A 24974-nucleotide genomic window follows, 5' to 3' on the forward strand; every position below is an offset into this window, starting at 1 on the left:
ACTGCCTTAGTCTTTGTTTTAAAATCTCCTTTTAAAAATTGCCTTAGTCTTGTCTTTGCTTTAATTTTAAAACCTTCTTCAGTCATTTCATTTACAATGTTTAAAAATGTTTCTGGCGGGAGTGGGTGTTGTATTATCTTGTTTCTACCAAAATGTTTGTCTTCCAGATCAAAAGATAGAGGCCTTCTAAACTCTATTTCTATGTCAGTGATACACTTCCTAAATACAGCTGCTTTGCTATGTAGCCATAATCGAATGCTAATACAAGTCATTCATCCCAGGGGCTGGGCACAGTATTAAGCTTTAAAACATATCTCATCTGTGTGCCTTGGCTTCTCTGGAATTCAAGAGTTTGAATTCAGTTTAAAATAAATGGTCATATTTTTCTGTGTCCATTCTCAAATTTTCTTAATTTTTTTTCATTCGGTTATTTTCTGTCTGAATATTGGAAAGCCTATCTCCAGCTTTACACTTTTCCCCTTCCACTTTCTGTTGCTGACAGTCTAAATGTGGTGGTCAAAAATAGATTCTGAATGGCAGTCAAAATATCTAGGCTCATGTTCTAGACTTGCCGCTGACAAACTAGACCATACGTCTCTGAGATTTAACTTCTTTTACTTCAAACACAGAGGTAGGAGAAAATGACTTTTTAGGCCCCATACATGGATCATGTGAATTTGTTTTCCAAAGTTCACACCTGTATGGAATTATGAGAAAAAGGCTATACCCAAAATCATCTGTGCCCGTAGTAGTAAAACAGACTTGGGGGAGAAGATGTACCTGCGATTTCTTCTAAGGTGTTGGCATGCATGTCCAGCAACACAGTTCCATTCAGAGTACAACTTCTCAACTCAAACAAGCTGTGCAAGGAAAGAGTGGCCACATAAGGCTTGCTCCACCTTTCTCCTCCATCTTCCACATCTTCTTCAAACTTCAACCACCTATAAAAAATGAGTATTGTTATCAGCACACTGGATATTATATTGTAGCACACTGGATATTATATTGTAGACAAATGATCCTTTACCTCAATAGTAAAAAGTAGAAATAGGAAGATATTCACATTATTTCTTGGTTTCATATAGCTTGGTTTCACATAGCTGAAGCTAACTCCATTTAACAAGCAATACTTGTAATACAAGTACTTGTAATACAAGTATTTTTGAAAACAAAGAAAACCAATATTTTGTTGATATGTCAGCTCTGAAGAAACATTTTAATAAAAATGCTTTAAAAAGTGGTGACAGTGAAACTGTTACAGAATTAATAGAGTATAATTCTTTATGGAAAGATAATGGTAAGCAAATAATAAAATGAAAGCATACTCATTTTTCATTAGAGGGAAGTCTTATATCTAATGTTTTAGTCTCTTGATAATTTTTACATTCGATTTTTGGAGGAGGCTAGTATAATTAGGGCCCGTTCTTTAGGAAAAATCCTGATTAGGCTTGTTTGGATGAGCTAGTGATAACAATCACTTCCTGGGAACTGAGTACATGAGACAGGATTTCAGAGCCCCATTCTCTGGGTGTCCTGGCACCAGGAGGAAAACAGGAGCGTTACTTTGATATCTTGATTCCAGATGGGAGATTACTGCCTTCTTGGACTGAAATGAATAGTGAGTAACACACTGAATTCTTTGTAAGCAAGATAAACATAAGAGATAAAGAGAAACCAAAGATGTCACTCCTCTGCTACAGATCATTCAATCTCTTAAACCTTTAGGGACTTGTTTTCTAATCCTGGGCCCTGCACCCGTATGAGAGACCAGGAGAAGCAGCTGGCTCCTGGCTTCGTATCAGTGCGGTGCACCAGCCGCAGCGCGCCGGCCGCAGTGGCCACTGGAGGGTGAACCAATGGTAAAGGAAGACCTTTCTCCCTGTCTCTCTCTCTCTCTCTCTCACTGTCCACTCTGCCTGTCAAAAAATAAATAAAATAAATAAAAATAAAAATAAAAATAAAAACTATTTGAAGCCCCAAATCACTGGTAGTTTACCTTCAAGGCTTGGGATTTTACAGATTATTGCTTTCTACACAGCTAGAGGTATTTGATATTTGTGATTCTTTAAATTTCTCAGCCCTTTACAGGGCCATAATATCTATAAATCATGTCAGGGTCATTAGCACTGTTCATGAGCTATCAGAGTCTCTGCCTACCTCTCCGTGAAGAGTAGGATGTCACTATCTGACTCCTTTTTTACCTGTAAGACCGTGATTAACTCTGGACAATGAGTCAGGAGCAGAAATTGTGCATGTGCTGCTCCCAGACCGGAGTACTTAACTGTGAGATGAGACCCTCTGGTGCTCTCTTTCCCTGACATGTCATCTAGCAATATTCAAAACTGAGGCTGCGTTCAGCAACTGCAGATGAGCAGAGCCTCCACTGGTCCGTGACAGACATGAATCAAGGGGTCATAAAAAAAATCCTTTGTGGTTTTATGCCACTTAGGGAGAATTTTTTATAGCTTGATTTAACCTATCCCAACTGACACACATCACCATTTTAGCTATTCATATCAGCATAAATCCTAATTAGAATTACTAATTCTAATGAGAGCGAATACAATTTTAGTAAATACAAAAATACAATTTCTTGTCCGACTTCAGAGTAAGGTCCTCTTCACATTATGAATGCCAATTTCAAAAAGGGCCATGCTGGAAGACATCACAGCATGGAACAGTATTGCAGACAGCACCTTACATGAGTCACAAATGAAAAGAAATGGATACTTTGTACATACTCTACAAGCAAACTACCGTGTGACCAAGTAACGCTTTTGAAACTCTTTGGATCTATAAATTGCTTTTGGGAGAATGGACATTTTGATGATGTTGATTCTTCCAATCCATTGAATTTATAGATTCAATGCAATACCAGTCAAGATACCAAAGACATTCTTCTCAGATCTAGAAAAAATGATGCTGAAATTCATATGGAGACGCAGGAGACCTCAAATAGCTAAAGCAATTTTGTACAACAAAAACAAAACTGGAGGCATCACAATACCAGATTTCAGGACATACTACAGGGCAGTTGTTATCAAAACAGCATGGTACTGGTACAGAAACAGATGGATAGACCAATGGAACAGAATAGAAACACTAGAAATCAACCCAAACATCTGCAGCCAACTTACATTTGATCAAGGATCTAAAACCAATTCTTGAAGCGAGGACAGTCTATTCAATAAATGGTGCTGGGAAAATTGGATTTCCATGTGCAGAAGCATGAAGTAAGACCCCTACCTTACACCTTACACAAAAATCTACTCAGCATGGATTAAAGACCTAAATCTACAACCCAACACCATCAAATTATTAGAGAACATTCGAGAAACCCTGCAAGATATTGGCATCGGCAAAGACTTCTTGGAAAAGACCCCAGAAGCACAGGCAGTCAAAGCCAAAATTAACATTTGGGATTGCATCAAATTGAGAAGTTTCTGTACTGCAAAAGAAACAGTCAGGAGAGTGAAAAGACAACCGACAGAATGGGAAAAAATATTTGCAAACTATGCTACAGATAAAGGATTAATAACCAGAATCTACAAAGACATCAAGAAACTCCACAACAACAAAACAAACAACCCACTTAAGAGATGGGCCAAGGACCTCAATAGACATTTTTCAAAAGAGCAAATCCAAATGGCCAACAGGCACATGAAAAAATGTTCAAGATCACTAGCAATCAGGGAAATGCAAATCAAAACCACAATGAGGTTCCACCTCACCCCTGTGAGAATGGCTCACATTCAGAAATCTACCAACAACAGATGCTGGTGAGGATGTGGGGAAAAAGAGACACTAATCCACTGTTGGTGGGAATGCAAACTGCTCAAGCCACTATGGAAGTCAGTCTGGAGATTCCTCAGAAACCTGAATATAACCCTACCATTCAACCCAGCCATCCCACTCCTTGGAATTTACCCAAAGGAAATTAAATTGGCAAACAAAAAAGTGGTCTGCACCTTAATGCTTATTGCAGCTCAATTCACAATAGCTAAGACCTGGAATCAACCTAAATGCCCATGAACAGTTGCCAGAGACCAGCTCCAGCCAGTCCAGGGGCCCCAAGGTGTGAGAGGTGTAGGCACTCCAAGAAATGAGAAACACAGCAAGGCTGATGGCATGGCTCTGGCTTTTGAGCACCAGACTTTATTTTTATACGATAAGCCACATAATGATTTTTTCTTCTTACAATGAAAAGCCTGTTGTCCATTTTTTCTTTTTTCTTTTTTTTAACTTTTATTTAATGAATATAAATTTCCAAAGTACAGCTTATGGGTTACAATGGCTTCCCCCCCATAACGTCCCTCCCACCCCCAACCCTCCCCTTTCCCACTCCCTCTTCCCTTCCATTCACATCAAGATTCATTTTCAATTCTCTGTATATACAGAAGATCAATTTAGCATACATTAAGTAAAGATTTCAACAGTTTGCTCCCACACAGAAACATAAAGTGAAAAATACTGTTTGAGTACTAGTTATAGCATTAAATCTCAATGTACAGCACACTAAGGACAAAGATCCTACATGAGGAGTAAGTGCACAGTGACTCCTGTTGTTGACTTAACAAATTGACACTCTTGTTTATGGCATCAGTAATCACCCGAGGCTCTTGTCATGAGCTGCCAAGGCCCCCTGAGTTTTTATTTTCAAGGGCATACTCAGAGCATGGGTTACAATCACAGACAGGTGCAAGATAACAGGCTGCCCACACTAGCCAAGGCCTCGAGTGCTACTGAGCTATGCAGAAATTGGCTACATAGGCTAGAATAGTACCTTCCTAATCTAATCTTTACTAGAAGCCCCAAATTCAAAGCAGACCCTTTTTAAAATGTATCCCCTCTTTGCAACTTTTTCTGTAATTCTTTAATTTCTTTATTGCATATATTTAAAGCTTTACTTAGATCTATTCTACAGTTTTGACATCCTAACCATTGTAGTATTTGTAGCATATAGGGAATTAAAGCTTTATTAACATCTATCTTTATTCTAGTGGGACGTATATACCAGAGAGCCTGTTGCCTTTTAATTCTTTTCTACAAATAGCTCAACCTTGCATAAGGCATTAACCCTTTCTTCTACACTAACATTCTGCTTGATTAAAATTCTACAAGGCATGGACATTTTGGAGGTTATGAGACTAAGTGCTCATCCGTAAAATTCGGAATACAGCAATCATTAGCAGGACCACCAGGAAGCTCCAGCTTGTAGTTCCCATCAAAACTAAAACCACCAAGAGGACCGTAGCTGTCCTTCTCATGCCTTGCTGAGACAGACCTTCTGCTGTGACCTTGTCAGCCAGCTGAAGTTGCCTTGGCCTGGTCAAACAGTAGACTGGATAAAGAAATTATGGGATATGTACTCTACAGAATACTATACAGCAGTCAAAAACAATGAAATCTGGTCATTTGCAACAAAATGGAGGAATGTGGAAAACATTATGCTGAGTAAAATAAGCCAGTCCCAAAGGGATAAATATCATAAATATCCATTGTGGCTCTATCATTTTACACTCATATCATCAATTTAAGAGCGATCTAATTTCTCTGCACTTTATCAGCACTTATTATTATGACTTTTTTATTTTATCTATTCTATTAGGAAGTCAGTGATATCTCTTATTAGCTTAAATTTGCATTTTCCCAATGATGAATGACATTGGAAATCTTTTTTATGTACTATTTGTCATTTGTATTTCTTTTTTCATGAAATTTCTGTTTGTGTCTTTTGTCCATTTTTCTAAATGATTTATTTTCATATATTGGACTTCGAGAATTCTATATTATACATATTCTACTTTTGTTGAATATACGGTTTGCAAATACTTCCTTCTCATTCATAGCTTATCTTTTCATTCTCTTAGCAGGATCTTTCTTAACATGAAAGTTCTCATTTTGATGAAGTTCAGTTTATGGCTATTTCCTTTTATCGATTATGTTTTTGTTGTCATGTCTAAAATGTCATCACCAAGTCCTGAGTCCAAAGAATTATCTCATATTTTTTCTAAAAGTTTCATGACTTAATTTTTATATTTACGTTTATACTTATATTTATAAATTTATTAATTAATATAAATTTAAAGTTTATATTTAAGTTTTATATTTGTTTATAATCTCATTGGAATTAATTTTGTGTACACTGAGGAGTTTAGAAGAATTTTATTTTTTTGTCTATAGATTTCCAATAGCCTCAACAATATTTGTTGAAAAAGCTCCATTTATCAGCTTTGTCTTTTGTTAAAACTCAGTTGTATTTCTGTTGGTCTATTTCCAGGGTCTCTGTTCTGTTCCATTGATCTGTGTCTATCTGAACGGACATTTTGAAAACAAACCCAAGAGGTATGTTCCTTCCTTTACATAATTTCCTTCAAACTGGGGGCTTGGTTGTTCTAGAAAAAGCCTACAGTCTGGGAGTTCCAAGAGTTTGGTAGTTAAAATGACGACATACAACTTATATGCATGGATGGATTGATGTATGCATAGGTTTTATGGGTATTATAGGAGGAGGCAGAAGGTACTTTCCATAAAAAGGAACTCACAAGTTACAAATATCAAGTTACTAAAGATACTAAACATTTCAAGATTCAGTGCTTCGTGCCAATTCCAGAGTGATGCCAAAAACTTTAAGAGATATTTAAATGAATGTTTTAAAGGAATTATAATTGAAAATAATATATATATATAAATACATGTGTATATCTATCATTTCTGGTTTTTTTTTGTTTAATTTCTTGCTTCAGAGATAGGCATTAACACAACTAGCAACATACTAGTACCTGTTTCAAGATGTTAGGTTAATAAACATACTGTAAATTACAAAAATACCTAACCGTAGTTAATGATCTAAAGTGCTGTAATGTGTTTCAGTTTTTGAATAAACTCTGCTGACATCTGAATAACAAACCAAAGCAAACAGGAAAAACATTAATGACATGAGTTGAGGCAATGCAATTGCATAGACCAATTGCATGATTACTATCTACAGAGGGGGGCAATTGAAATCCTGAGCAGATTATTTTCATTTCCTTCAGTATTTCTGGCTCTGCTTTGATCCATGATTAACACATGGTAGTCTCTTTCTACTAAACAACATTAAATAGGTGCTTTATGAATTCTTTGAGGATTAAGTTAATGATAATCTCTGCAATACTCATATTAAAAATACACAAAATAAAATTCTTCTGTCAATTAGAAATAAGTCTTCTAGACAGTTTAACACTTTGTATGCTGTTGCCACTAAGTTTAACTTTTCTAAGAACTTTTATTCTGAGTCTACACAGACAGGAAGGAATTGTACCTTGGGGAAGTAATGGGTATGTCATGACAAAACACCCTCTTTTAGGAGAGTTGTGGGACATGGCAGGTGAGGGTGCATGGTTAGAGAGAGGCCAGAGAATAATAAATGTAATAACAGAAGTAACTATATTAATCTTAGGGGGAAATGAAATACATCAAAATCTAAAATTTATACAAATAAATTGATCTTAATCCATGTTATCATCACATTTCAAATCCCCCTGAAAAAATCCAGATGACTTCAACCTTTACTAGTTTTGACTATCTAGTGCCTTCAGAGCATCAGAGACCTAACTGCTACCCCTGCTTTGCCTCTTCTAAGCTCATTTGTGGGAAGTATTTTTAAAGGGCAACCAAAGTGAGTCAAGCATGTTGTTGCCACGATTTCACAGCTGTGGTAGCTTTGCTCACTTTTCTATTAATAATGTTCTATGTTATTTATAAGCAGGACATTGTAATTGTGTTGATTTCATTACCCTCTTCATATGGCTTCTTTCAGAGTTTTAAAAAGTGAACAGCTGGTTTTCACAAACATTTATTAAATAATTATTCAAAAAATTAGCTTCAAAATTTAAAACTTCTCTTAAGTTGAATTTGGCAACAACAGTGAGCATGAATTATTCATGAAGTGATATGTGACAGGTGCTGTATGATAGAATATCCTTTTTGTTTCAGTTATTAGGAAAGAAAATTATTAATCCCACCTGGAATACTAACAACGTATGAGAGAGCTATAGACACAGAGAGAGAGAGAAAATGAGAAGTGCTTAGCATGATTATACTAATAATTTATTAGAATTAAGTTGCATTTGAAAAATCAATCATGAATTAACTAAAATTAGCCTTTTTGATGAACTATGGCAACAAGCACAAAATCACTTATGCCACTTTAAAACCAACTACATTTCTAAGTTCTCAATAAATACATTCTGTTCTTCCCTGAAGTATTGTGTCTCAGCCAAAATTCATCTATCCTCCTCTTCAATGTCTGTTACTATTTTGATTGCTCATCAGATGTCTCTCCGAACCTCAAACAGCTGTACCATGCATAAGGCACCAGAAGAATAGCTAAGAAGACAGGTTCTAATATCATTATACAATGCAAACAATTAACTAGATCATCTCTTTTATTCTTTATAATGAAAAAGAAGTACCTTCCAGGGGTTTAGGATAAACATGTTATTCAACTTAATCCATTAAAACATGATAAAATTTTAGCTGCTCAAGTGTGACAAGTCAAAGAACTACAGAGTAAGCATTTAGCCTATCAAAGAAGACATGAGTCTGCGTCCCATGTCAGAGTATCAGAGTTTGATTCCTCAGCCCCAGCTCCTGAGTCCAATTTCATGCTAACATAGACAGGTGCGATGGATCAAGTAATTGGGTCTCTGTCATCCACACTGGAGATCTGATTGGTTCTGGCTCGGTTCTGGCCTCAGTCCAGCTCTGATTTGCCCATTTAGGGAGCAAGCCAGTGGGTGGGAGTTTCTCCTTTGTCTCTGTTTCTCTCTCCTGTTCAAATAAATAAGCACTAAAAAAAAAAAAAAAAAAAAACTAGATTCTAGTGGCACTTCTGCCATCCCCTAGACTTGAGAATGGGCAAATTATAAGGCAGTTACTGGTTTCCATTTAATCTGGAAAGTGAAAAATTGCCAACTGTTTTAATAATAGAGTGACTCATGCCAAAATATACAGACCAGCCTTCTCAGTTTCACTATGTAGGATAAGGAAAAATAAAGGAATCCAAAAGAAATGCCTCCAAAAAAGTACTTAACAATAGATTACAGTGACTCTAACCAGAGCTAAGGTTCATAATCACCATAGCTCCCTTCTGGAAACACCCGTTTCTTATAACTAGTGTTAAGATGCTTCTTGCTTAAATGAAGGTGTACATTTTATCTTCCTTATCAACAACTTTTTAAAACAGCAAAACTTCTATAACTAATGTGGGAAAAGATCAGATATTGCTTTCTTGTCACCACACAAAAAAAGATAAGCACGTATATTATCTTTAAAATATTCACATAGATTTTGATGTAGTTGAGGAACAAAAGTACAACATTCTTAATTTTAAAATTTACCAGATTATGTCCAGCCATGGATGAGTGGATAAAGAAAATATGTTGTATAACCACAATGGAGTATTATGCGACCACACACAAAAAATGAAACCTTGAAAGGTGTAACAAAATGGATGGACCTGGAGGTTATTTTGCTGACTGAAATAATATAGACACAGAAAGATAAATGCATTTTCTTTCTCTCTCTCATATGTGGAAGTTTAAAAAGGTAGATCTGAACTTAGAATATTGATTACTAGAGGCTAGGAAGAGTAAGAGGAAGGGGAGAAAGAGTGATATTGGATAACGAGGGATAAAACATAGTCATATCGGGGGCCTGGCATTGTGGTGCAGCAAGTTAAGCCACTGCTTGCAATGCCAGCATCTCATTTCAGAGTGCCAGTTAGTGTCCTTGATGTCCTCTTCTGATCCAGCTCCCTGCTGATGCACATGGGAAGAGAGCAGAAGATGACCCAAGGGCTTAGCCCTACCACACATGTGGGAAATCTGCAGTTTCAGGCTCCTGGCTTCAGCCTGGCCCAGCCCCAGCCATTTTGAACAAATGAAAGATAGTGCTTTCTCTCTCTCTCTCTCTCTCCCCTCACACACACACACATACACACACACACACACACACACACACGGACTCTATCTCCCTCTCTCTCTCTCTTCCTCCTTCCCTCCCTCTACCCTTCTCTCCCTCTCTGGCACTCTGACTTTCAAATAAATAAAAGAAATCTTTTCAAAAATTATGGAGTAAGTTCTAATGTTCACATCACAGTGGGATCACAGTGGGGCTATTATAGGTTACAATACTGTATTAAGAACCAGAGAGGAGCTTGTAGGCTCCAAACAAGGAAAAAATAAGAAACAGAAACACTAATTGCCTGATTTGAAAAGTTCACACTCTGTACATATGTTGAAATATAACATTTTAGTCCATAAAAATGTGCAACTTTACATGTAAATAAAAATGTTTAAAGATAAAAAAATTAAGTAAAAAATTTGCCAGACTATGAAACTACTTTAAATTTAATTGTGTATTTAAAAATATTATAATAAAAGGCATCATATGTAAATCACTTAATTCACATAAAGTTTTCACTTAAAAGGTAATTCACATGGAATAACACACCATCCACATAATCGAATTCAAAACATTGTATAAATCTACACAACTTATATGGAATATGTCCCCAATATATTATTATGTGAAGTGATAAATATGGCTAATGTGAATCACACAATACCTATTTTATAAATTTAGAAAAAGGCAGCACTTATATATAGATCCAGGTATTTATGTATATACATATAGATCTAGGTATTTATATACAGATATAGGTATTAAAATTCTGAAGGAAAGACATACAAGGAACTGTTACTGTGATCACTTTTCAAAAGAACTACAATGAATAAGGGTAGAGGAACATATTTGCTTTTCTATCTTCCTATACTTTTTAAATTTTAAATATTGGCACCCATTAATTTTGTTGTTTTAATGGTTAACAGGTTGAATAACGGGTACTAAAATGTAGTCAGATGGAAGTAAAAGGATTTTGGTGTTCTACAGCACAATAGGATGATTATAGCTCAAAATAATGTGGCATAAACTGTATAAGAAAATGAAAGAGAAGTTGGGAGGCTCCAAGTTCAAAGATATTAAAATGGAAAGGTTAATTTCCTGGTTTCATTGGCTTATGCTCTGAATACGTGTTGATATATTGCACTATACTTCATAAAAGTATAAGTATTACATATTAAATCAAAATTTAAAATAATTTTTTTTATTTTTATTTTTAACTTTTATTTAATGAATATAAATTTCCAAAGTACAGCTTATGGATTACAATGGCTTCCCCCCCATAATGTCCCTCCCACCCCCAACCCTCCCCTTTCCCACTCCCTTTCCCCTTCCATTCACATCAAGATTCATTTTCAATTCTCTTTATATACAGAAGATCAGTTTAGCATACATTAAGTAAAGATTTCAACAGTTTGCTCCCATACAGAAACATAAAGTGAAAAATACTGTTTGAGTACTAGTTATAGCATTAAATCTCAATGTACAGCACACTAAAGACAGAGATCCTACATGAAGAGTAAGTGCACAGTGACTCCTGTTGTTGACTTAACAAATTGACACTCTTGTTTATGGCATCAGTAATCACCCTAGGCTCTTGTCATAAGCTGCCAAGGCTATGGAAGCCCCCTGAGTTCACTGACTCTGATAATTTTTAGACAAGGCCATGGTCAAAGTGGAAGTTGTCTCCTCCCTTCAGAGAAAGGTACCTCCTTCTTTGATGACCCGTTCTTTCCATTGGGATCTCACTCGTGGAGATCTTTCATTTAGGGTTTTTGTTTTTGTTTTCCCCAGAGTGTCTTTGCTTTCCATGCCTGAAATAGTCTCATGGGCTTTTCAGCCGGATCCACATGCCTTAAGGGCTGATTCTGAGGCCAGAGTGCTGTTTAGGACATCTGCCATTCTATGGGTCTGCTGTGTATCTCACTTCCCATGTTGGATCATTCTCTCCCTTTTTTATTCTATCAGCTAGTATTTGCAGACACTATTCTTGTTTATGTGATCCCTTTGACTCTTAGACCTATCAGTGTGATCAACCGTGAACTGAAATTGATCACTTGGATGAGTGAGATGGCATTGGTACATGCCACCTTGATGGGATTGAATCGGAATCCCCTGGTATGTTTCTAACTCTACCGTTTGAGGTAAGTCAGCTTGAGCATGTCCCAAATTGTACATCTCTTCCCTCTCTTATTCCCACTCTTATATTTAACAGCAATAACTTTTCAGTTAAGTTTCAGCACTTAAGAATAATGTGTATTATCCATAAGTCGTACTTTGGAAATTTATATTCATTAAATAAAAGTTAAAAAAAAAGAATAATGTGTATTGATTACAGTATTCACCAAAAGTATTAAGTAGAACAAAATAATTTTACATAGTTTAAAAATAAATTTAAAAATTGTTAACAGAGTTGAAAGTGGTGATAAACATTTTGATTTTCTTCTATTTACTTTTGATATTTTTTAAATATAGGAGAGCTATAAAGGACACTCAAGGGGGTGGCGCTATGGCTCAATGGGTTAAAGCCCTGGCCCACAGCACTAGCATCCCATAAGGGTACCGGTTCACATCCCAGCTGCTCCACTTCAAATCCAGCTCCCTGCTAATGCACGTGGGAAAGCAGAGGAGGATGGTCCAAGTCCTTGTGCTCCTGCCCCCACGTGGGAGACCCAGAGGAAGCTCTTGCCTCCTGGCTCAGATGGCTCAGCTCTGGCTGTTGCAGCCATTTGGGTAGTGAATCAGCTGAGGGAAGACCTCTCTCTCTCCCTCTCTCTCTGTAACAGTCTCTTTAAAATAAATAAAATAAATCTTTTTTAAAAAAAGAATACTCAAAATACATCAAACAGTAATTAACTGGACCAATATTATTGAATGGGTGGTGGGCTGTGAGTAGGAGGGAGAGTAGGGTGGGAAGTATCACTATGCTCCTAAATCTGTAAATATGAAATATATGAAATTTGTTCACTTTATATAAATGAAAAAAAATTTTATTCATTTTCATGGTTGAAGACACAATTCCACATTAAACCTGTGTAGATAGAGTTAAGGCAATGAGTAACTGCAGACGTAAGTTTAACATGACCCATTGGAGTATGTGGCTTTCAGAAAGCTGTTGTTATCTAAGGAGCAGAAAGAAGTTCTGTCAATTGGAACTGACCACAGAAGGGATAACCTAGTAGAAAGCAGTAAGATCTGTTTCAATGCTGTGCTTCAGGACATCCGGCTCCCTCTGCTAGTAATACCACCCCCTCCACTTTCCTGCTATAGGGAACTCCTATACAACCTTCAGGAATCACCTCTTTGAGGGAAGCTGTGCAGAACCCCTCCTTCACCCTTGTGGTTCTCAAACACTTCACCCCTATGGTTCTCAAACCAGAAACTTGACTTCAACTGGAAATTTGTTGCAAATGCAGGATCTGAAGTTCTATGTCAAAGGCCTACTTAACCTACATTTTTTTAAAAAATATTTATTTATTTATTTGAAAGGCAGAGTAACAGAGAGAGGGAGAGACAGAGAGGGAGAGAGAAACAGATCTTCCATCTGCTATGAATTACATTTTTGACAAGACTTGAGGTGATTCATATTCACATTAAATTTGGGAAGCATACCCAAGGTACACCCACATTTTTACAGCATTTACAAGGTATTTGTCTAAATTCAACTTTGAGATTGTTAAAAGCAAAATTTAAGATTTCTGTTGTTGTTCTATAACCATTGTACAAAAGAGATCCCCCGTAAATGTTTGCTAAAGAAATAATCAAATGAGCAACAATGAAGGAAAAGCAGAATATGATTCAAAAATGGACAATGGACCTAAGTAGACATTTCTGAAAAGAAGACATTCAAATGGTCAACAGATGTATGAAAAAATGTTCAATGTCACTAATCACCACACAAGTGCAAATCAAAACCACAATGAGACATCACCTCACTCCAGTCAGAATTTCTATTGTTACAAAGACATAACAGGTGTTGGCAAATATGTGGAGAAAGGAGAACCCCTTGCTTTGTGGGAATGTACAACCATTATGGAAAACAGCATAAAACTCCTCAAATATTAAAAATAGAACTACAAATTATCCAGAACACACACATACACACACACACATACATCCAAGGAACATGGAATTACTCTGTTGAAGTGACATCTGCACTCTCATGTCCATTGTAGCAGGATTCACAATAGCCAAGAAATGACAGCAACCTAGGTGTCCATCCACTGATGGATGGATAAAGAAAATGTGGTATACATATGCAATAGAATACTACTCAGACATAAAAAAAGATAAAGTCCAGTTGTGACAGAATGAATGGACCTGGAGGTCATTATGGTAAGTAAAATAAGTCACACAGAGAAACACAAATGTTCCATGACTTCATTCATGTGAGTAAAAAACAGTTGATCTCATAGAAGTTGAGAATAGAATGATGGTTACCAGAGTAGAGTAGGGGATTAAGGAGGGATGTGGAATTGTTGGTAAACAGGTACTAAGTTATATTTAGATAGGATGCACAGTAGGATGATTATAGATAATATAATGTATATTTCAAAATGCTAGAAGAATTTTGAACATTTTCACCACTAAAACAGATATATTTTTTGACAAGATAGATATGCTTACCCTCATTTTGAACATTATACAACATATATAAGTATCAAACATCACATGCACCACATAAATATGTCCAATTTTTAAGTATCAGTTAAAATTTAAAAATATTTTAAATGAAAGAAAAGTAAACAAAATTTGGTTCATTACTTTTTAGTAGTAATTCATCAATTATATGGCAATATAGAAATATTACTTGCAAATGATAAGTTAACCTTTAAAAAGATGCTTAGAAAAAACAGTATGTTTAAATGTACATATACCCTAGAAATACATTACAAAATATTTTTATTCCTACCAATGGAACATGAAACCCATGATTGTACCTAAAGCCTCTTATGATGAGCTTTGCCCTTCTTTAAAAAAAAAGCCTTACATGCGAATTAATATATAAGGTCACTAATTTTGTTGTAAGCCAGCAGATAAAACAGTAGAATAAATTACTTTTAGATTTCTTTTGTTTTTCTGTTGACACAAATTATACTACTGTCTTTCTTTAAGACTGCAGCTGTTGCTGGCTCTGTCACACTGTTTACTATAATTATTGCTTTCAGATTTCATGACCTGTATCCCAGGCCAGATGAGCAACTTCAGAAATCAACAACAATCATGGATGTTTACAAAATTATTGCTACTAGGAATCTCTTTTCCTAACAACATGAAAACTCCTTAGTATGGCTTCACCTTTCAACAAAAGTCCTCACCTTGCTGTTTCTCGCCACTCAGCATCCTCACCTTCACGCCAACAAATCTCATCCAATTCTGTGAAAAGGTCATGAGGAATGTGTTCTTCGTCATCATCCTCAGTTCCCAGAATGAACTGTACTCGCTGCGACGGGGTATCTAGGTGAAATCAGAGATGCAAACATGTATTACCTTGACTCTAAGCTCACCAGGTTCCAGTCACTACCTGCAACATCACCTCAAATTCACACTTGCACTGCCCAGCCACTGCAACACTCAGCTAGTGCAGACACAGGAATTAAAACCAAATTTACATAACATTAAGGCCAGCATAATTTGGGAGCATGAATATTTAAAATGCAATTATATATTATCAAATATAAAATCAAATATGATCATTTTTTATTTTTATAACATTCATGGCAACTATTTCTGTTTCTCACACATGTATAAACATTTTCTCATCATATATGATATATTCTATGGGTAATATTCAGAAGTGTAGATTATGATAAAATTTACTTACTCTAAAACTATGCTGAATATAATTCACCATATCGCTTCCCTAATCTCTCGCAACCACTGGTCTGGTTTATACTGCCATAGTTTTGTCTTTTCTTAAATGTCATGTAAGTGAAAACTGGGTATGTTAACTTTTTGAGACTGGCTTTATCATGTGGCTTAATGCCTTTGAGATTTTGAAATTTATATATATCATTGTGTGTATCAATAGTTCATTCCTAGGCAGGCGCCACGGCTCAGTAGGCTAATCCTCCGCCTTGCGGCGCCGGCACACCGGGTTCTAGTCCCGGTCAGGGCGTCGGATTCTGTCCCAGTTGCTCCTCTTCCAGGCCAGCTCTCTGCTGTGGCCCGGGAGTGCAGTGGAGGATGGCCCAGGTGCTTGGGCCCTGCACCCCATGGGAGACCAGGAGAAGCATCTGGCTCCTGCCTTCGGATCAGTGCGGTGCGCCGGCCACAGTGCGCCGGCCGTGGCGGCCATTGGAGGGTGAACCAACGGCAAAGGAAGACCTTTCTCTCTGTCTCTCTCTCTCTCACTGTCCACTCTGCCTGTCAAAAAAAAAAAAAAATAGTTCATTCCTATAATCCTGAATAACAGTCCATTGTGGGAAGATACCACATTTTGCTTATGCATGCATCTGCTGAAGGATATTTGAGTTATTTCCAATGTTTCTCAATTATGACTAGAACTACTGTAAGTATATTTGTATAGGTTTTCTTTTAAAAAATTATTTATTTGAAATGTAGAGTTACAGAGAGGCAGAGGCAGAGGCAGAGGCAGAGAGAGAGAGGTCTGTTGGTTCACTCCCCAGATGGCCGCATTGGCTGGAGCTGAGCTGATCCAAAGCCAGGAGCCAGGAGCTTCTTCTCGGTCAGCCATGTGGGTGCAGGGGCCCAAGGACTTGGGCCATCTTCCACTGCTTTCCCAGGCCAGATTAGAGAACTAGATTAGAAGTGGAGCATCTGGGACTCGAATCATCACCCATATATGATGCAGGCACTGAGAGAGGCAGCTTTACCCATTATGCCACAGTGCTGACCCAGTATAGGATTTTAAGTAAACAGAGTTTTTATTTTTCTAAGGTAAATACCTAGGAATAAGACTGTATCTTGGGGGGCCGGCACCGTGGCTTACTTGGTTAATCCTCTGCCTGTGGCACCAGCATCCCATATGGGCACCAGGTGCTAGTCCCGATTGCTCCTCTTCCAGTCCAGCTCTCTGCTGTGGCCCAGGAGGGCAGTGGAGGATGGCCAAAGTGCTTGGGCCCCTGCACCCACATGGGAGACCAGGAGGAACCACCTGGCTCCTGGTTTCGGATCATCGTAGCTCCTGTCATAACGGTCATTTGGGAGGTGAACCAACGGAAGGAAGACCTTTTTTTTTTTTTTTGAAACTTTTATTTAGTAAATATAAATTTCCAAAGTACAGTTTATGGATTACAATGGCATTTCCCCCCCATAACTTCCCTCCCACTCACACCCCTCCCTTCTCCCACTCCCTCTCCCATTCCATTCACATCAAGATTCATTTTCAATTATCTTTATATACAAAAGATTGATTTAGTATATATTAAGTAAAGATTTCATCAGTTTATACCCACACAGAAACACAAAGTGTAAAATACTGTTTCAGTGCTAGTTATAGCATTAATTCACATTGAACAACACATTAAGGACAGAGATCCTACATAAGGAGTAAGTACATAGTGACATAGTGACTCCTGTTGTTGACTTAACAATTTGACACTCTTGTTTATGGCATCAGAAATCTCCCTAGGCTCTAGTCATGAGTTGCCTAGGCTATGGAAGCCTTTTGAGTTCGCCGACTTTGATCTTATTCCGACAGGGTCATAGTCAAAGTGGAAGTTCTCTCCTCCCTTCAGAGAAAGGTACCTCCTTCTTTGATGGCCCCGTTCTTTCCACTGGGATCTCACTCGCAGAGATCTTCCAGTTAGGTGTTTGGTTTTTTTTTGTTTGTTTGTTTGTTTGTTTGTTTTTTTTTTTTTTGCCAGAGTGTCTTGACTTTCCATGCCTAAAATACTCTCATGGGCTCTTCAGCCAGATTCGAATGCCTTAGGAGCTGATTCTGAGGCCAGAGTGCTGTTTAGGACATCTGCCATTCTATGAGTCTGCTGTGTATCCCGCTTCCCATGTTGGATCGTTCTCTCCCTTTTTTATTCTATCATTTAGTATTAGCAGACACTAGTGTTGTTTGTGTTTGTGTGATCCCTTTGACTCTTAGACCTATCAGTGTGATCAACCGTGAACTGAAATTGATCACTTGGATGAGTGAGATGGCATTGGTACATGCCACTTTGATGGGATTTTATTGAAATCCCCTGGCACATTTCTAACTTCACCATTTGGGGCAAGTCAGTTTGAGCACATCCCAAATTGTACATCTCCTCCCTCTCTTATTCCCACCCTTATATTTAACAGGAATCACTTTTCAGTTAAATTTCAACACCTAAGAATAAATGTGTGTTAACTACAGAGTTCAACCAATAGTATTAACTATAACAAAAAAATACTAAAAGGGATAAAGTATTAAATTGTACATCAACAGTCAGAAAAAGGGCTGATCAGGTCACTGTTTCTCAGTCTCCATTTCACTTCAACAGGTTTCTTCTTTGGTGCTCAGTTAGTTGTCACCGATCAGGGAGAACATATGATATTTGTCCCTTTGGGACTGGCTTAATTCACTCAGCATGATGCTTTCCAGATTCCTCCATTTTGTTGCAAATAACCGGATTTCATTGTTTTTGACTGCTGTATAGTATTCTATAGAGTACATGTCCCATAATTTCTTTACCCAGTCTACTACAACAAACAATCCACTTAAGAGATGGGCCAAGGACCTCAATAGACATTTTTCAAAAGAGCAAATCCAAATGGCCAACAGGCACATGAAAAAATGTTCAAGATCACTAGCAATCTGGGAAATGCAAATCAAAACCACAATGAGGTTTCACCTCACCCCAGTGAGAATGGCTCACATTCAGAAATCTACCAACAACAGATGCTGGCGAGGATGTGGGGAAAAAGAGACACTAATCCACTGTTGGTGGGAATGTAAACTGGTTAAGCCACTATGGAAGTCAGTCTGGAGATTCCTCAGAAACCTGAATATAACCCTACCATTCAACCCAGCCATCCCACTCCTTGGAATTTACCCAAAGGAAATTAAATTGGCAAACAAAAAAGTGGTCTGCACCTTAATGCTTATTGCAGCTCAATTCACAATAGCTAAGACCTGGAAATTTTTTGTTTGTTTGACAGGTAGAGTTATAGACAGTGAGAGAGAGAGAGAGAGAGAGAGAGACAAAGAGAAGGTCTTCCTTCCGTTGATTCACTCCCCAAATGGCCGCTATGGCCAGCGCACTGCGCCGATCCGAATCCAGGAACCAGGTGCTTCCTCCTGGTCTCCCATGTGGGTACAGGGCCCAAGCACTTGGGTCATCCTCCACTGCCTTCCCAGGCCACAGCAGAGAGCTGGACTGGACAAGGAGCAACCGGGACAGAATCCAGCCCTCAGTCTCCAACCAGGACTAGAACCCAGGGTACCAGCACGGCAGGCGGAGGATTAGCCTAGTGAGCCACAGCGCCGGCCGGAAGACCTTTCTCTCTCTCTCTCACTGTCTATAACTCTACCTGTCAAAAAAAAAAAAATGACTGTATGTTGGGGCCAGTGCCGTGGTGCAGCAGGTAAAGCTGCTGTCTGCTGTGCTAGCATCCCATATGGGCACTGGTTCAAGTCCTGCCTGCTCTACTTCCAATCCAGCTCTCTGCTATGGCCTGGGAAAGCAGAAGATGGCCCCAGTCCTTGGGCCACTGCACCCATGTGGGAGACCCGAAAGAAGCTCCTGGCTCCTGGCTTCCGAGTGGCATAGCTCTGGGTGTTATGGCCAATTGGGGAATGAGCCAGCGGATGGAAGACCTCTCTCTCTTCTGCCTCTCCTTCTCTCTGTGTAACTCTGACTTTCAAATAAATAAATCTTAAAAAAAAAAAAAACAAAACTGCATGCTATACAGTGACTGTAAGTTCAGCTTTAGAAGACTCTGCAAAACTGCTTTCCAGAATGGCTGTACCATTTTGCATTCCCAGGGGCAATGTATGAGAGCTGCAGTTCCTGAAATTTTCACCTGCACTTGCATTTGGTATTGTCAATTGCTTTTTCGTTTTCTATGTACTGATACCTCATTGAGAGTTAATTTACACTTCTCTGGTGGTTACTACTGACAATTTCTCATGTATTTATTTGCTATTCATATTTCTTCTCTGAAAACATGTTGAAATGTTTTTCCAATTTTCAGATGGGTTTTTTGTTCTTTACTATTGAGTTTTGAGAATTCATTATAGTTGTATATTTTGCATAAAAAGATTTTGCTGAACATACAATTTGCAAATATTTTCTCTTATGCCCATCTATTGCTTAAGTTTACATTATCTTAACAGTGTCTTTCACTTACCAAAATGTTGAATTTTGATAAATTCCAACTCATTTTTTCTACTTACATTATGCTTTTAGTTCCAAATTTCAGCACTCTTGCCTAAAAATCTCAATGATTTTCTCATGTTATTTTCTAAGTGTTTTTGTAGTTTTCTATTTTACATTATAAGCTATTGTGTATTTTAAGTTAATTTTGCTATAAAATGAAAGGCTTATTTCAAGAATTTTTTTTGCATGTGTATGTCCAAGTGTTCCAACACAAGGTAAAAAGACAACAAATGATAGCCATAGATGAGGTATATTCTCCAATAAACTGTCTTGTAATTTTTTCAAAAATAAGTTGGCCATACAGGATTATTTTTCTGGACTCCTTTGATCTAGGCCTGTGTTAGTTCTGGCTGTTATAACAAAGTAACACAGACCAAATTGCTCATAAATGACAGAAATTCACTTCTCACAGATCTGGAGGATGGAATTCTGAGATACTCTCCTGAGAATCCAGATACTCTTCTGGCAAGGCTGGCAACAGCAAAAAAAAAAAAAAAAAAAAAAACAGCAGTAGAACCCAGTTAGCCATGTGATCATGAAGGTGAACAATCAAGATCCTACTCTGAGGCTATCAGGATGTTCCACAGGCTGCCATTTTCAACTTGTGATGGGTTCATCAGAAATAGTTATAATTTTGAAAATCTTAGGGTATGAGTCTCCAAATTCTGTTCTTTTCCAAAACTGCTTGACTATTTCTTTTACCTTTCCATATAAATGAGATCCATATACATTTTAGAATCAATTGTACTCACAAAATTTCTGCAGAGAATATGGGTGGAATTGTATTAAATGTATAAATCAATTTGAGGAGATTTGTACATTAACTGTAATGATTTTTCCAATCCATGGAAACTGTATGAATCTTAATTTCTTTAGGCCTTCTTTGATTTCAAATCATTCATTCCATCCAGTTTTGTAGTTTTCAGAATACAGAATCCCCACATTTTTATTTATATCTAGATATTTCATTTCTTGAAGCCTTTATAAATTAAATTTTGTTTCCAATTTTTCAGTGCTAGTGTATAGAAATGTGACTGATATGTTTGACCTTGTATCCTGCAACTTTGCTAATCTTATTATTTCTAGGATTTCTTTTGTAGATTCCTTGGGGTTTTTTGTGATTTACGATTACAGACAATTTTATTTCTTCCTTTCTAAACAAACTCTCTTTCTGTACTGGCTTGAAATTTCAGTATAGTACTGAGAAGGGGTAATAAAAACAGCCATTTCCTTGTTCCTAGTCTTAAGGAAAAAAAGAACATTCCACCTTTCACCAGTATTATGCTAGTTTTTCTTCATCTGAGATTGTCTTTATTTAACCTTCATGCCCCAAGTATATTTCAGTGGACATATAATTTTAGATTGAATTTTTGGATATTCCACTAGATACAGAATTTTTTGTTGACTCTCCTTTCAGCACTTTCAAATGCTGTACCACTTCCTTCTGACCTCTGTGTTTCAGAAGGGAAATATACAATCCCTGGAGTCATTGTTCCTGAAGTGAAGTGAATGTTTGTTTCTGGTTACTACAGGATTTTTTTCTTCCTCTTTAATTTTCATAAGTTTTTTAATGTTATGTATGGGTGTGATTTTTTTTAATTGATACTGTTTGGGAACACCAAGCTTCTTGAACATTAAGTTTGTGGTCATGTTTTTTAATTTGGAATGTTTTTCAGTAGTGAATGAATTTTTCTTTTGCTCTGTGCTCTTTCTCTTCTTCCACTGACTCTGGTGGCAGGATCCATTTATAATGATCACTGTATTGTTCAGGGTTCTATATAGATACAGAATCAATAAAATAGGTACTTAGAAATATGAAAAGGTATTCATTCACTAGAGGAATTGGTTCTTCACAGGATTATGGCAGATTAAAAGTCCCACACAGACAGTCTGTTCATTAGAGACCATGGGATGCTGGTAGAATGGCTCAGTCCAAGTTTGAAGGCCTCAGAACCTAGAAAGCCTAGGGTGTAAATCTCCTTTTAAAGTCCAAAGCCTGAGTAGTTCCATGGGTGCCACAGGTGTAAGACCTGGAGTTCAAAGGGCAGCAAGCCTGGAGTTCAAAGGGCAGCAAGCCTGGAGTTCTGATGTCCAAAGCAGGAGTCAGATGTCTCCAAGCTCACAAAACAAGAGACCAATTCTTCTTTCTTTATTTTCTCTAGACCCTCAGGTCTAGATGATGCCTGCCCACATTGAGGATAGGTACATCTTCTCTACTTTGTCCACTCTGACTCACAGGCTAATCTCTTGGAAACAACCTGACATACCCAAAGTAGTGTTTTTCCAGATTTCTAAGCATTCATTAATCCAATAAATTAAAAACTAAAATTAACCATCATACCTATCAGCTATGATATTTGACAAATATCTTCACAAGTATGTCATATCATCAGTCACCATGATTAATTTAACCAACAGGAGCTAGGAACAAGTTCATTTTCTTTGTCTCCTACAGCATTTACTTAAGGCTACCATCAAAAGGATTCAAAGCAGAAGGATGGGAGCAACCTATGGTGTATACTTCAACCATACCATGTTCAAGCAATTGAAAAAATTGTCAAGATGAATAAGGTGGGGCTGGCACTATGGTGTAGCTGGTAAAGCCGCTGCCTGTAGTGCCGACATCCTATATGGGTGCCAGTTCAAGTCCCTGCTGCTCTACTTCCTATCCAGCTCTCTGCTGATGGCCTGAGAAAGCAGTAAGAAGATGGCCCAAGTGCCCAGGCTCCTGTCTACATGTGGAAGACCTGGAAGAAGCTCTTGGCTCCTGGCTTCAGGTTAGCCCAGTTCTGGCCATTGTGGCCATCTGGGGAGTAAACCAGCAGATAAAAAATCTCTATCTCTCTCTCTGCCTCTGCATCTCTGTAACTGCTTTTCAGATAAATAAATAACTCTTTTTTTAAAATTACAAAGGTCTGTTGTACAAAGCCAGGTGACTTGTTTCTATATTGGCCTTTCCACTTGGCTTGTGCCTTTAATTTATGCAGAGTAAGATATATGACTAGTTGTACAGTCCTCTTCCTTGGACTGCAGGGAGGCAGTTGAGGGCAATCCTATTATCCATTAACCCTAGCCAGTGACTTGAGACTGAGGAAAACTCTTGTGTTATCATTAGCCCCTTTGGTTAAATTCAATAACAAACTTATCAACACTTTTTCTAATGTGATGATTTCCACTGGGGAGATGACTGTTTGAAACAACAATAATAATAAAATAATAAGTTAGTTATCCCTTCAGAAAGTTCAACTTCACAGCCTACTGTGATCTCATTTTACAGACATCTCAAGATTGATCTGAGGCCTATGTAATCTATTAACATTGTTTGTTAGAACATTCAAAAGTCTCTATTAATCATCCCTATAGTGCAAGTCCCTGAGTTTTTGGTAAGAAGGCACAAGATATGCAGTCATGTGTGTTTATTTGAATCCCTGGAAAGCACATGCAGTATACAATGGCTGGGACTCTGAAGAAGAACCAAGATCAGTTGAGTAACAGATTAGCAGTGTCTCCAGTGTGGCCTCCAGGCCAACTAGTCAGCTGTAAGATTTTCAGTTAGGATAACTGAGTCTAATGCTTGTTTTTAGAAGGACTGCTCGAGGAAATCAGTCTAATATCAACTGTTTATCCACTCCACCCCACAGAATGACTGAGTGATGCTATGTAAATCAAAGTAAGGAAGGCAATCGAAGAAGTTAACAGGTTTTTATGAGAAGGTGTAGGACCCCATAGGTATCTCTGTTGTTTCTTATAAACTTCTCAACATTAAAAGCAATGGTGATTAGAGTGGGTTCTTGGTGCAGTGCTTAAGACATTGTTTGAGATACTTGCTTTCCATATCAGAGTGCCTGATTTGAGTCCCAGTGCTCTTACTTTTGATTCAGCTTCCTGCGAATACACATCCTGAGAAGTAGCAGATGATGGCTCAAGTACTTGTGTCCCTGCAACCCATATGGCAAACTCAGACTGAATTCTGGGTTCCTGACTTTGGTCTGGTCCAGCCCTAATACTGCAGGCATTTCAGGAGTGACCAGGGGATGCTTTCACTCTCACTCTCCCACTCTCTGGTTTTCAAATAAAGGGAAAATAATACTTGTTTTAAAAACAACAGTGATCAAACAATGAGCAGAGTCATCTCATAAAGCATGAGAAGTTAGGAGTCAATAAGACTTAAGGCACTTGCACAGTTTGGAAGAGCTACACCAAGATATTTTGCTTATGAGGAAGGCTCCAAGGGAAATTTGTATACCTTAAATAAAATTTTAAAAAATTAAAATAAACAGCAGAAAAAAATCAGAAATTTCACTTCAAATACTGAGCTATCAAGTGTGTTCCATCCCAGTGTTCTAACTTCACTCTCTTTGCATCATCCCCTACTCAGGCCTGGACAGTTTATTGGGAAGGTTCAGAAGAGGTAAAATGACATTTTAATAAAATTTACAAAGACCCATTATGTCCCCCACTTTAATCCATTTGAGTCACTGTTGGGGGTCTTGGGAAGAAATATACTAAAGTAAGTGGTTAATATTTTTATATTGTAGGGCCATGTCAAGCCAACTAGAGTATCCTGAATTTATGAGTACCCAGAGTATCCAGAATTTATGAGGGCCCCTTTTAGCTGGACTAACATCCAGAGATTAGAACAATTAATCTGGCCTAAGGTTCTGTAAGGAGAATAAATAATGCATCATGCCCCAAAATGGTCATGATGGGATC

The 24974-nt window shown here is 37.7% G+C and overlaps 1 protein-coding gene across 13 annotated transcripts in view; it reads right to left on the minus strand.

The window, feature by feature from the left end:
* Window positions 1-24974, minus strand: part of SLC4A10 (solute carrier family 4 member 10) — a 333141-nt gene that overhangs the window by 128031 nt on the left and 180136 nt on the right. For all 13 annotated transcript variants that reach the window (XM_051848038.2, XM_051848035.2, XM_017342639.3 and 10 more), the window contains 2 exon segments: window positions 15264-15402; window positions 781-941 (listed from right to left, as the gene is read on the minus strand). In XM_051848038.2, coding sequence (XP_051703998.1) covers window positions 781-941; window positions 15264-15402 — 300 coding nt within the window.

Source organism: Oryctolagus cuniculus, chromosome 3 (genome assembly GCF_964237555.1).
Source record: "Oryctolagus cuniculus chromosome 3, mOryCun1.1, whole genome shotgun sequence".
Lineage (NCBI taxonomy): Eukaryota > Metazoa > Chordata > Mammalia > Lagomorpha > Leporidae > Oryctolagus > Oryctolagus cuniculus.